This window comes from Chiloscyllium plagiosum, chromosome 15 (assembly GCF_004010195.1).
Source record: "Chiloscyllium plagiosum isolate BGI_BamShark_2017 chromosome 15, ASM401019v2, whole genome shotgun sequence".
NCBI lineage: Eukaryota > Metazoa > Chordata > Chondrichthyes > Orectolobiformes > Hemiscylliidae > Chiloscyllium > Chiloscyllium plagiosum.
The window spans coordinates 1699245-1714039 of record NC_057724.1 but is presented as its reverse complement, the minus strand read 5'-3'; the positions used below and the strand labels follow the sequence as shown (position 1 = coordinate 1714039).

The following is a 14795-nucleotide window of genomic DNA, read 5'->3' as shown; positions in this document are numbered from 1 at the left end:
ATCTTTCTTCCCACCTAACCATTCCACCCTCCCCTCTAACCTATCAGTATCACTTCCCTCCTGCACCTAACTATTGCCTTCCCAGCTACATCCTCCCCACTCCCACCCTACTCTCCTATTTATGTCTCAGCCCTTTCCCACCCTCCTCGCACATTCCTGATGAAGGGCTTACACCTGAAATGTTGGCTCTTTTGCTCCTCAGATGCTGCTTGACCTGCTGTGTTTGGAATGAGCTGCCAGAGGAAGTGGTGGAGGCTGGTATAATTGCCACATTTAAAAGGTATCTGGATGGGTATATAAATAGGAAGGTTTGGAGGGATATGGGCCAGGTGCTGGCAGGTGGGACTAGATTGGGTTGGGATATGTGGTCAGCATGGACAAGTTGGACCAAAGGGTCTGTTTCTGTGCTGTACATCTCTACGACTATGACTCTATGATGTCAACTCTCATGCTCCTCGGATGCTGCCTGACCTGTTGTGCTTTTCCAGTGCCACAATTTTCAATACATCATATCCAGCTCACTCTCACTGTTGTCCTAAGATATGCTACAGGAAGGCTGGTGCATGTCATCCCAATGCATAGCATTAGCAAACATCACTCAATAATCACTCAAATATTATGCACAGGAATATAAAACAGAATTCAGTTTCAATATAGATTTAAAGACCAATCATTGATTCTAAGTGCAGTACTCACTGCATAAATAAAGTACCTGAGTAAATGAATTCCTTCTTATTCCAAGTATACTTCCTGCATGACAGACTGGGAGATGTTCCTAATTGAAATGACCCCTCTCTTATGGCTACTCTGGAGTTTGTTTCAATCCTGTGAAGATATGGACAGATCCATCATTAAGGCAGGCAGCTGTGGCTCAACCACTTGGCAGGGGTGCAGCACTTCAATGGGCTGTTTCTACACAGTGCACCCGTTGCTCCACCCAGCAGTGGCATTGCCCATGACTGCAGCCTTTGGAAAATTCAAGCACAAATGAGTGAAGCTTCTGCCATAAAGTTATGTAGTGAAAAGTATGCAGTCTCAAAATGAATAAGTGGAGCACTTTACTGTGATGAGAGAAGGAGTGTAAGGAATAATGCCTGCCTCTTAAAAATAAAGTGTTACTGAGACTTTATAAAGCTCTGGTTAGGCTCCATTTGGAGTACTGTGTCCAGTTTTGGTCCGCACACCTCAGGAAGGACATACTGGCACTGGAGCGTGTCCAGCGGAGATTCACACGGATGATCCTTGGAATGGTAGGTCTAACATATGAGGAATGGCTGAGGATCCTGGGATTGTATTCATTGGAGTTGAGAAGATTAAGGGGAGATCTAACAGAAACGTATAAGATAATACATGGCTTGGAGAGGGTGGACGCTAGGAAATTGTTTCTGTTAGGCGAGGAGACTAGGACCCGTGGGCACAGCCTTAGAATTAGAGGGGGTAAATTCAGAACAGAAATGCGGAGACATTTCTTCAGCCAGAGAGTGGTGGGCCTGTGGAATTCATTGCCACAGAGTGCAGTGGAGGCTGGGACGCTAAATGTCTTCAAGGCAGAAATTGATCAATTCTTGCTGTCACAAGGAATTAAGGGCTACGGGGAGAATGCGGGTAAGTGGAGTTGAAATGCCCATCAGCCATGATGGAATGGCGGAGTGGACTCGATGGGCCGAATGGCCTTACTTCAGCTCCTATGTCTTATGGTCTTATAGCTGGCACCCATGTGGGTGTCCATGGCCACCCCCTTGATTTGGAGGAGTTAAAGGAAAAGTTATTGAGGTGTGAAGGATGGCAGTTTCAAGAAGGTAGGAAAACCCCAGATACAGTCAGGTAAATGAGCCACCTCTAGAAAGGTTAGGAGAGATAGGCAGGTAGTGCAGAAGTCTCCTGTGGCTATCCCCATATCAAACAAGTATGCTGTTTTGGAAAATGTAGGTGGCAGTGGACTGTCAGGAGAATGTAGCACTGACAACCAAGTTACTGCTACCGTGACTGGCTCTACTGTATTGAGGTGTGTATCAGGTTCCAAGTGATTGATGGAGACTCTCTTTAGTCAGAGGCACAGATGTCTCTGTTACTGAGGCCTGTGCAAAAAGGTTTCTTTAAATTGCCCAACTGTATTTTTATGTCTGTCTCTTGCAACATTAATCTGATTCTCAGGTGTTCAATAAATGTCTTGGCTATCTTTGGTTGCTGGAATAGTTTGTCATGTTGAAATTTGTTGTTGACGCAGATCAAGCTTTACCTGCGGCTTAGCTGGTGCCTTGGCCTCCAATCCCGTTGATGTAGTGCGGACTCGCATGATGAACCAGAAAGTGCTTTCAGGGACTCACGTCATTTACAAGGGGACCCTGGATGGTCTTCTACAAGTAAGTCTAAACTAGGGTTGTATCACTAATGGGAGCACATTGATTCATTAACTGCTGAACAATTGTAAGGAACTGTTCATAGATTTACAGATTAGTGTAGGCAGGAAATGGAAGTGGAAGATTCATTCGTGTCCATCAGAGCTATATGACAGCCAAGAATATCAACTCGTGGACTGAGACTTGAGTAGAGTCAAGCATATGATTGGATAGATTAGTTATCTTTCTAGTAATTCCTGTCTCACTTTGGAAGAAGTTGCTGGGAGACTTTGTAACCCGTGTACTGACAAACAGCATGTTCCTGAATGTTTAATATCTAGTTACACTCAATATTTTCTTCCTCTCACCACTCGACTGTCTTGTCCTCTCTCTACTCTCCCTCCTTTTACTCTCTTTCCTTTACTATATCTCCTCTTTGTTCTCTCTTATCTCTCTTTTCTTGCTGTTTTGTGTGTGTGTGTGTGTGTGTGTGTGTGTGTGTGTGTGTGTGTGTGTGTGTGTGTCTCTCTCTCTCACTCTCTCACAAACAGACCCATATGCATGCACACAGACTTGCTCTTGTACTGATGCTAGCACATGCACACATGTACATATTTGGTGTGTTTTATGCGTTTTTTTTGCCCATGATGACAGTTCAGTTTATGTAGTTTATATGGATTTTAGTAAAGCTCTTGACAAGGTACCACGTGAGAGAATGATTGAGAAAGTAAAAGCACATGGAATTCAAGGAAACTGGGTGAGACGAATCAGAAACTGGCTTATAAACAGGCCACAAAGGGTGTACAGTTCTGATCACCTCACTACAGACAGGATGGAATAGCACTAGGGGAGGTTCATCCGGATATTGCCTGGGATGGAACAATTGAACAATAACGAGAGACTGGATAGGTTTGAATTGTTATCTTTAGAGCAGAGAAGGCTGAAGGAGGACGTAATTGAGTTGTATCAGAATACGACTGGTATGAACAGGGTGAATAAAGAGCAGCTATTTCCTTTGGTTGACAGGTCAGTCACGAGAGGGCATAGTTTCAGGGTAAGGGGCAGGTGATTAGAGGAGTTTTGAGAAAAAAACATTTTCACTCAGTGGTGGGAATCTGGAATACACTGCCTTACGATCTTGAAAAAAATATTTGGATGAGTGCTTGAAATATCATAACATTCAAGGATATGGGACAGGTGTGGGGAATTGGGATGAGCGGACCTTTAGTGGTAGTTATGTCAGTGCAGACTCACTGTGCCGCAGGGTGTTTTCTTAGCTGTATGAATCTCTGTTTAATGTTGACAGACTATTCTATTGGAACGGTATGAAAATTCTCTGAACTTCTTTTCATCGTCCTTTCATATGCAGTATTGTGCAGGATGACTGGATGTGATCAGCAGTATGCACCCTGCTTGTTTGGACCAGATTGCTGCATTCACTGAAAATATTTTGCATTCCAACATTAACAGATTCCCATTTAGAACAATTTAAAAATCTACCAGACATTGATGCACAATTGCTGCTCCAATTTGAAGTTTTTCTCCTCACACTGCTGGAGATGAGTATAGGTTTGAGAAGTGCCTAACTCATTCACATGTCCCAGAACCTTGCTGCAATTCCTACAGGTGAGAGACTGGAGCAGTGTTAGAATGAGGTGTGTGGATGTCTGTTGTAACATTTTCTCTTTGTGTTGTCAGACATGGAGGACTGAAGGTTTCTTGGCTCTGTACAAAGGATTCTGGCCCAATTGGTTACGTCTGGGGCCTTGGAATATCATTGTATCCTTTCTGCTTCACTTGATTGTCATTCACTTTGTTTTAAACAGTGTGCTGGGATTTTTCTTATGTAACACAGGATCCTGCCAAGGTCATCGCAGATTGTATCTCCAGGCACAAGCCCCTTCGTTATCTTCATCACCACTTCTTTCCACATCAGGATAAGTCATGATTGTCATGCAGTCAGTATCCTCATCGTATACTGCATTATTTTGTCAATACTTTTGAAGAAGCAATGTGTGAAAGTCAGGATAATATCTGCAGTATGCGAAAGGAAGGTTTGACTTTACATGTGGAACAATTAATGAAGTAACTTCGCAGAGTAGTCATCCTCCCTTAGTATTAGCAAGGTGGGAAGGACACTGCACTGTACCCCAATCATGCTCGTTCCATCCTCAGTAAGCCAATGTAATATGAATCCAGGTCACAAACTGGGCCCTTCAGACTTGTGCAGCTCAATACAACGTTGGGCATTTGCCAGTGAAGCTATCCGATAAAAGAATCTTCCTAATACAACTTGGATGGGGTAGTGCTGGTTGAGGCTGAGCTGAGTGTTAAAGTGATACAAATTATGAATGTTATTCAACTGAGAAGTGTATAAGAGATTTTCATATTTCTGTACTGTGCTTGCTGACCAATAATTAACTCAAATATATTGTGTATCCTTAACTGTACCTTTCAGTTCTTCATTACATATGAACAGCTCAGAAAGATCCCTGTATGATGTCTTGTTAGTCTCTGCAGGACTGTTCTTCATGCTTGCACTGCTGCCTGGCATTTGTTTGTTGACAGGAGGGAAGCCTTCATTCACCCCGTTGCCTTTTCTTCCACCCTTGTAGGGTGCTGCATGAATGTTACTGCACTTGAATTCAGATGCCTCGCGTACAGAGACCAATGACTTTAATTTTCTGGTAACAATTGAGAAGATTCAATGAGTTACAGTCCCAGTTGATGATGGTGATACTGTCAAATAGGAAACCTCTTCATAGAAACAGGGTTGGGTGGGGGGGGGGGAACCCAACTGCCAATGTCAGGCTGCACATACAATGCATGTGAATTTGTGAGGACATGCATGCTCAACACATAACTGGGAATCTGTCAGTGGAAAAGTGTGCATGAATATGGGGGTTACTCATAAAGAGGTCTTTTGCACTTGAAGCCAAACTTGTCTTTAAGCTGCCTGTACTTGAATGTTCTGGACTTCAAATGTTTGCCTGTGGCCCCTGATCCACATATCAGCTTATGTTCTCATTAATGAGTGTGCTCATTAAGATCCTAAATCGGGATTTATCTACCAGTGATACAAAAACAGTGATTCCGGCAGCTCAGAACACATTGGTTGTCAACTGAGCAGAGTGATGCAGACTCAAAGATGATTTATTGGATCTTGGGCCCCTCGTCTTGCACAATGCAGAAGTAGGGATATCTTGGGCGCAGACCTTTGAATGCATTACGCACAACATAAAAAGTGAGATTCTGTGGCTCAGGTTCTTCAGCAAATGCGCACAATGTCGAGGGTAGTTTTCAGAATGTTGGGACCCTTGGCCACATTTCACACAATGTTGAAATGCCAAATCAATTAGTAACTCAGAAACTGTATTTATGCCAGTTGTAACTAGAAATTTTACAAAGTTGACTGGTTTGGAGGAAGAGCATTTGAAGTACATTGGATATTGTTATGTCAGGACTGAGTTTCAGTTAGATACAGTCACCATACAACACTCATCAGAAAGTTCTCAACTTTCAAAAACAATGATTCCTGAAGAAGAGTCAATCAAATTTGCAATAGATTTTCAGTCTGATTTTCTTTTGCATATTCCTGAAGGTATAAATTTGCTTGCTGAGCTAGTTAATTCTGCTTTTTAGCTGAAAGTGTGATGTATTAATTTAACCACCTTGCTTTCTCACTCCGTTCAAAATGCTGATGATTTTGACAGTGTCACTCCAGTTGGCAGGCACTTCTCACTCTCATGCAGAGCAGCCTGGGACTAGGAAATGAGCCTGCAGCATGGTCTGCAAATGCTTTCCTCCACAAAGATCTTTATTTTTACCCTCTCTACATGCTTGAGGTGTTTTGCTGGTTATGCACCAGTGCTTTGAGGGGCTGTCTCTAAATCACAGGAGCTTAAATTACATAGTCTCCCTTTGTCTTGCAATGTGATCATAGAGAGGAATTATGTACAGCTTCTGATAGTCAACCTTTAGGACTGCCTGTTGGAGAAAAACAAATACTTATCATTTGATGACTGCCTCCATATCAGATGTCAGCATCCTTTCAGTATTAAATTTAATTTGGAAAAATCATTTTAAAAAAGAGATACTCAAGTTAAAGTATTTTTAAGCTGTTAATAACTAAATCTGAGACAATCTGCAAACATTTGTGGTTACTGGTTTATTTTTGGGCCAATATGACATGCCATTGGAAGCAGCAAAGCTGTCCTTAGGGATGGATTTTATTAACACTGCATGTTAGTGACATTGTTCATACCTGTCTATGGGCACTGTGGCCTGTCTTGACCATGTTCCCCATTTAGGTTGGTGATAGTACTAAAGTCTCGAGGGAGCTAGTGACTTCGAGATCAGGTATTACTGCGGTGCAGATGTGTGTAATGTGGTCCCTTGATCCTATTCAGATTACACTCAACATAGGGGTAGGGAAATCCTCGTGAGATAACCTAGTATATATTGAATTGTCAGATTTAATTTTGAAATACAAAGCACGAATGTTTCTCTACCTTATGTGAGCCTGAAAGCTAGTGCTGACCAGTCATTGGGTGCTGAACAGGTTGAGCTCTTGTCAAATTTTTCAAAGTAACACAGAATGTTGAACAATCTCTGATGAGAGAGTTGTCCCGTGTGGATGCCTGTTTAATTAATCAGTTTTGGTATGTATATACTTGGAGTTTGTCAAGGCTTTTTGGGGCTTGGGCTTGAACACAGAATGGGATTTGCAAACCTCTCCCTGTGTGATTTGTATTTATGTAATAATATAACAATAATGAATGTTATAATTATGTACATTGGTGGATCAACTTCATTTAATTTTGAACATCCTAAATATCATATCAATACAGAATTGTTGGATGCTATTGCCCTGTTCTCAAAGTCTGACTTCTCACACATCAGCGCCTTGCTGTCCTGCTTATGTCTCTGCCTCTTGTTATTAAATAATGAATCCAGGGCTTTCTCATGCAGCTGGTACATAATGTTCCTTCACAACCAACACTGACAGAGCAACTGATTGTTACATCAACATCTTAATTATTTTCTTACATCTCAGTTTTAATTTGAGAGCTATGCTTTATGATATATTTGTAGTTCTTCCAAAGTCTTTGCGTGGAAAAAAATGGTTAAGTGATCTTCAAATATGGCTAAGTTAAAAATCACACAACACCAGGTTATAGTACAACAGGTTTATTTGGAAGCTCTAGCTTTTGGCACACTGCTCCTTCCACAGGTGGTTCTGGAGTATAAGATCATAAGACACAGAATTTATAGCAAAAGTTTACAGTGTGATGTAACTGAAATTGTGTTGAAAAAGACCTGGATTGTTTGTTAAGTCTCTCATCTTTTAGAACGACCATGTTGGTTTCAGTTCTTTCATACCTAAATCGCAAAACTTCTTTAAAAGTTACATTCTCAAGCGAACTTCAACAATTGGTGTCATGTCGGCCCAGATAATGCATTGAAGGTGTGAGGTGCCCTGTGTGAGGCTGTCTGTGCCACAATGTGCAGACTGATTCTAATGTAAAAATGGATTAATGCAATGTTTAAGCAAAGTCAAATGTAATTCTGCAAGTACAAATTCACACCTCAAACTTGTGCATGTGGGGGGGGGGGGGTAGGGACGGGGGTTATGAGTGTCTGTGAGAAAGTGTGTATGTGTGCGTATCAGTGTAAAGGTGTATAAGTCTGTGTGAGAGAGTGAGTGTGGGAGTGTATGAGAGAGGGTCTGTGTGAGTGTATGGGTCTGTACGGGTGTGTGTGTGTGTGTAGGAGAGTCCATGTCTGTATGTGTGTATAGTGCAATGGTCTCACCTGTAATATGACATGAACCCAAGGTTCTGGTTGAGGCCCTCCCTATGGGTATCGAACTTGGCTATCAGCCTCTGCTCGGCCACTTTGTGTTGTTGCCTGTCCTGAAGTCTGCCTTGGAGGACTGTCACCCGAAGGTCTGAGGTCAAATGTGCCGCACCGCTGAAGTGTTCCCCAACTGGGAGGGAACACAATTGAAGGGACTGGGAGCCATGAACACACCAGAAAAGAATATTTCTTGTTTCTTCACGAGTAATTATGATTAAGACATTAGCAGCACATTGGTCTGGGATATTGTTCATCAATCACTTTGGCGCTGAGTCTTATTGCTTTATCTCAATATTTCATCAGCAATGCGTATTGGATATCACTGGACTCTCAGATGTTTTCAGCTGTTCATTGCACAGTTCCCCTCTGGATTATTGCACAAAACCATTCAAATGGAAAATAAAATATACGCTGTGCAATGATTTTTCTTAGCTTCCTCTCTTATTTACTGTAATATTTGATCAAGGGTTATAGATTGCTAACAATGGTTAAGAATTCACAAGTGGTTGTTGAGAAGTGATAGTTGTAAGTCAGCCAGGAAAGACATCATGGATGCACAACATGTAACAGATGAGAGCAGTTTACAGGGCCTGGCTTAGATGACATGGCAGAGAAGTCTGATCTTTGTTAGCCTTCAGCAATGATGTCTTCCACCCTCTGAGCATGGATTGACTTGAGAGCTGTCCTCTGCCTTCAAACCCTCCTGTTTTAAGTGTCCATTTAAGGGGCTGATAGATAGTCATGTCAATCATGTCCTTAATTATATTCATTCAGTTGTCCAATGACAGGGAAGAGATAATCAGATCGGACGTGTCCTATAATCGGCTCCACACCTGCGATGTCATTCCTTTGTTGAGGGACAGATACCTTATCACTTTCCCCACTCATTAAGAGATGAGTCATGAGATTTCTTCCAGTCTTTCTTGTGAGACAGCTAATCTAACAGGATTTACTAACAATACGGACTGCCCCCTGAGGGTGCTGACTCACTCTGTCTCTCCTGAAGGTGCTGCCTGTCTCTTCCGTGAAGGTTCTGTCTCTTTCTGTTCTCACTGAAGACGCTGACTCTCTCTCTCATCATTTTTATATGGCTGTACTACTTTGAAATACCCAAACTCCTAAGCTAAGCAGATTCAGACCTGGATAGTACTTGGATGGGAGACCGCCGGTAATACCAGGTGTAATAGGTTTAGAATTCTTGTGGCATAGTGGTAATGTCCCTACCCCCTCACGGAAGGCTTGGGTTCAAGACCTATGTGTTCCAGAAGTCTGTCATAACGTCTCTGAAGGGGTTGATTAAAAATTCCTGCTGATTTTTCAAATATCATTAGCTGAATTATTGTAGTCAAAGAGTCCTGCAGCATGGAGAGAGGCCCTTTGGCCCAAACTGGTCCGTGCCAACCAAAATTGTCCCATCCATGCTAACCACATTTCCCTGCACTTGGTCCATATCCTTCTAAACCTTTCCTATCCATGTATTTATCCAAATGTTTTATTCTAACTGTTGTTAATATACCTGCCTCAACCACTATTACCCTCTGATTCCTACCATCAAGCCAATTGGGTATCCACTTTGTGAGGTACCCCTGAATTCCATGTGATCTAACCTTTCAGAGCAGCCTATCATGTGGAACCTTATCAAAGGCCTTACTGAAATCTGTATAGACACATCTGCCCTGCCCTCGTCAACCTTCCTGGTCAATTCATCAAAGAACTCTTAACAAATTTGTGAGGCATGACCTCCCACTCTCAAAGCCATGCTGACTACTCCAAGTCAAACCCTGTCTTTCCAAATGGATGTATATCTTATCTCAGAATCTTCTCAAGTAACTTAAAACACCACAGATTTTAAGCTTCCTGGTCTGTAATTCCCAGGCTTTTCTTTGCAACTCTTCTTGAATAATGGCACAATATTCGCTACCACCTTGTCTTCAGGGACCTCACTAATGGCTAACGATGTTGAAAAAATATTGGCCTCTTGCAATGTTCTTGGCTATATCTGGTAAGGATCAGGAGATTTATCCACCTTCATGTATTCTAATATATCCAACACCTCATCTACTATGATATGGACTGCCACCAAGCTATCACCACAAACTTCCCCAAGTTCCCTAGTATTCATGTCTTTCTCCACAGCGGAGAAATATTCATTGAGAATCTCGCCTCTGTCCTGTCGTTCTCCACATACATGTCCACCTTGGTCCTTGGGGGGCCCTATTCTGTCCCTAGTTTTTTTTCCTTTAGTGTACTTAACCTCTTTGAATTCACCCTAATCTTTTCAGCCAAGGCTATCTCGTATCCTCTTTTGCCCTCCTGGTTTCCTCCTTTAGTAAATTCCTGTATTCCCTGTATACCTCCAGGGATTCCCTTGATCCCAGCTCCCTGTTCCTGAGCCACACCTTTTTTTTTGTGGTTAAAGCCTCAATACGTCTTGTCATCCAGGGTTCCCTAATCCTGTCAACTTTTGCTGTCGCCCTCACAGGAATATATAGACCTTTGAATTCAAGCTATCTCACTTTTAAAGACCTCCCAATTGCCAGAATCACCTTTGCCTGCAAACATACTACTCCAATAAACCCCTGCAGGCTCCTTAGTAATTCCATCAAAAATCACTTTGCCCCAATTTAGAACTCGAACCTGTTGACCAGTGTTGTCACTATCCATAATTATTTTGAAATTAATAGGACTATGGTCACTGGTCCCAAAGTGCTCCCCCACAAAGACCTCCATCGTCTGACTTGCCCAATTTCCCAAGAGTAGGTTGAGTTTGTCCCTTTCGGTGAGGGACCCTCTACTACTTAACTTTCCTGAATGCACTGTAGTTTCTCACATCTTTCACTCTTCACTCCTTTGTTTCACATTTCTCAGCATTTCTTGTTTTCCATATTTTCACTTAGCTTTTATCTCATCAGTATGACATTTACTTTTTTCCTCACCCAACACTTTGTGTTTCTTGCATTTTTCACTCAATATTTTTTCATCTTCCAAATTTCTCACCATTTTGTTAAGTTTATCTTTGTACATTCCCTCACCTTGTTTCACATTTTATTTCTTAAATTTCACTCAGACTTTTCCTCAGTTTTCAGTGACCACAATATGATTGTGGCTGGTCTCCCACTGCAGTACCCTGTCCCTTCTTTCTCCCCATACTCCTTAATACTTTCAGCCCCTAAAAACTAGATCATGTGGTAAAATCCACAGGCTCACCACTTTCTAAGGGAAGAACATTTTCCTTAACTCAGTCCAACATGGCCCACCTTATATGACCCTGGTTCTAGCCTCCCTGGTTATTGGGAACATACTTCCTGTACTTACTTTGTAATCTGCTGCTTAGAACTGCAATGTGTCACTGCTTCTTTTATCAGTTGCAATCTTCTCAAATGGCGAGAGGCAATGGCATAGCGATATTGTTGGACTGTTAATTCAGAGAGCCGTGTAATGTGCTGTGGTCTTGAGTTTGAATGCTTCCATGGCAGATGGTGGAATTTGAACTTTTTTAAAAAAAAATCTGAAGTGTCTAATGATGACGATGAAACCATTGTCGATTGTCGTAAAATCCTAATTCCCTTTTAGGGAAATCTGGTCTATATGTGATTCCGTAGCCACAGCAATGTGGTTCTCTCTGAAATAATCTGGAGTGTCGATTAGTTGAAGGCCAATGAGGGATGGGCAATTGATGCCCTTGACAACCACAATGAAAACTACTATGGATGGTACGTGCAAACTCAGTGGGCTGAATTGCCTTCGTCTATGCTGTAATCATTCTGAGTCTGTAACATGCGGAGGAAGTCAGAGTGTGTGAGTGAATATAAAGGATGTAGTCTTTGGGGCAGCCAACGTTCTGAGGCAGCTTTCAATGAAAAGAACAATGGAAAGTTGAGAAATGGTGTTGGACTAGTTAGTCTAATTAGACTAGTTAGACTAATAGTTATTCTGACTATCATGGACACAATGGGTTTCCACACTAATAGCCAATGACTCCATGAGGACAAGAGACTAGAGTAGGGGGCTCGGGTGGAGGCAGAATACTAGGAATTGGAAATTTATTTGCTCTGTGAGAGAAGAGAGGAAGGTTCTTGGCTGAAGATAAGAGTGAGGCAACAAAGGTGACAGAAGAGCATAAGCTCAGCGTGATCCTAAACTTCGAGGTGGTGGCATAACAATATGAATCTGACGCCTTTGCTCGAGACAATTTTTTTTTAAATTACTCATTCACAGGGTGAGGGCATCACTGGCTCGGCAGCATTTATTGCCCATCCCTAATTGCCCAGAAAGTAGTTAAGAGTCAACCACATTGCTGTGGGTCTGGAGTCACATGTAGGCCAGACCAGGTAAGGATGGCAGTTTCCTTCCCCAAAGGACATTAGTGAACCAGTTGGGTATTTTCCAACAATCAACAATGGAGTCATGGTCATCATTAGACTCTTAAATTCCAGGCTTTTTAAAATTGAATTCAAATTCCACCATCTGCCATGGCGGGCTTTGAGCCCTGGTCCCCAGAACATCATCTGGGTCTCTGGATTAACAGTCTAGTGATAATGCCACTCGGCCATCACTTCAAGTTGTTCAGAATGAGAGAGGAGCAATTCGAGGGCACCAGGAATATATTCAACCTGGATGAGCTTCGAAAGGGACTTGGCCGGATGGAGGAGTTTGGGAAGAAAGATTTACATCATGTCTATCTCTGATCAGTTGAATTTTAGAAGTGGTACAGGATCAAAGAAACCAGAATTCAGGTACAGAAATTGTGACATGTAATGTGATAAACTAGTGAACTGTTACACTGGCATGTGGGGCATGTAAGTTTTAAAAATAGAAGCAGAGACCAAAAGCAAGGAAGTTCATAATGAACTCACCTGAAGTATGAGTTCAGGGTTGACTGGAGAATTCCAGGCACCTCTGTTTGGGAAAGATATCAGAACCCTCTCGAGTGGGTACAGACAAAATTTACCAACATTGCATAATGGAAGAGGAGGGATTTCTATTCGATGGAAGGAGTACCTGGGATTGTTCTTATTGGAGTAGAGAAAATTGAGCAGAACTTTTATTAAGATATTCAGAATAGCAAAAGGATTTTTTTGTTTGGATTATGCTATTGCCAGTCTGGTTTGATCTGAGTTCTGTTCCTATAATGTTAACCTTTGTATACTAATGAGACTGGGTTCTTGGTGAGACAGATGTCTTAAGGTTTATTAACACTAACTATTTACACTGTTAGAAGATCTCAGATATCTACATAGTCTGAGTTCTGTGTTTCTGACAGCTACCTTAAGTGACAGCAGTACTCTGCCTGGCTGACTGCAAGCTACACTGCATCCATTGTGCTGGGAGGCAGAAAGAGGCAGATAAAATGTTGAAGATGCAATGAGGATCTCTATACAGGGACATTACATGTCATCACCTACCTGTCTTCAAATTATACTATCTTTCTGAGATCCATGCAAAAATGCAGTAGTTATGGTGAGGTAAATAAATTATATCGGGTGGCATGGTTGCTCAGTAGTTAGCACTGCTGCCCCACAGTGCCAGGGACCTAGGTTCGATTGCAGCCTCGGGTGACGACTTTACGCATTCTTTCTCTGTCTGTGTGGGTTTCGTCTGGGGGCTCTGGTTTCCTCCCACAATTCAAAGATGTGCAGGTTAGGTGAATTGGCCATGCTAAATTGTCCATAGTGTTCAGGGATGTGTTGGTTAGGTGCATTAGTCAGGGACAAATATAGTGTAGGGGAATGGGTCTCGGTGGGTTACTCTTCACAGGATCAGTGTGAACTTGTTGAGCCAAAGGGCCTATTTCCACACTAAATGATTCTAATTCTAATATTTTGTGGCAGGTTGGTCAAGACAGTCATAACTATTAGAAAAAAAAAACAAATCATAGAATCCTTATGGTGTGAAAGCAGGCCATTCAAGCCATTAAGGCAGATGTGAGGACTGCAGATGCTGGAGATTAGAATCAAATTTGAGTGGAGCTGGAAAAACACAGCAGGTCAGGCAGCATCCGAGGAGCAAGAACATCGATGTTTTGGGCAAAAGCCCTTCATCAGGAATGGGGGCCATTTGGGCCATTAAGTCCACCCTATCCTTGTAATCCAGCATTTCTCATGGCCAATCCACCTAACCTGCACATCTTTGGACTATGGGAGGAAACCAGAGCACCCAGAGGAAACCCACACAGACACAGAGAGAATATGCAAACTCTACACATACGGATGTCCAAGAGTTGAATCGAACCTGATGCTGTGAGGTAGTAGTGCTAACCACAACCACCATACCCCCACACTTGACACTGGCGGAACATGAACCCACAACCTTTGATTAACAGCTCCCCAAGATCAATGCATGCACCACTGTGCTTGGTGACAGTACAAGAGCACTCTTCACACATTGAGGTAACAGACCAAGACACAAATAGAAAGCAGGACAGAACTCCAGTGCTTCACTGGAGGCTCAGCGATGATGTTACCTATCATGGTGATGAAACGTATGAGAACACACCTACCGCACAAGCCTACAGCTTGAACCTCAACCTGAGCTGCAGACCTTCTCAAAAATCACAATGAGGTGTTTTGATTTGCTGGAGAGGGTGGTATACGCAGA

The 14795-nt window shown here is 42.4% G+C and overlaps 1 protein-coding gene across 3 annotated transcripts in view; it reads left to right on the top strand.

Moving 5' to 3' along the window:
* The window catches only part of slc25a14 (solute carrier family 25 member 14), an 86098-nt gene extending 78444 nt beyond the window's left edge, over positions 1–7654 (top strand). For all 3 annotated transcript variants that reach the window (XM_043704272.1, XM_043704271.1, XM_043704270.1), the window contains 3 exons: positions 2228–2363; positions 4038–4118; positions 4798–7654. In XM_043704272.1, coding sequence (XP_043560207.1) covers positions 2228–2363; positions 4038–4118; positions 4798–4839 — 259 coding nt within the window. In that variant the 3' untranslated portion in view covers positions 4840–7654. The remainder of the gene's footprint in view (positions 1–2227; positions 2364–4037; positions 4119–4797) is intronic.
* The last annotated feature ends 7141 nt before the right edge of the window (positions 7655–14795 follow it).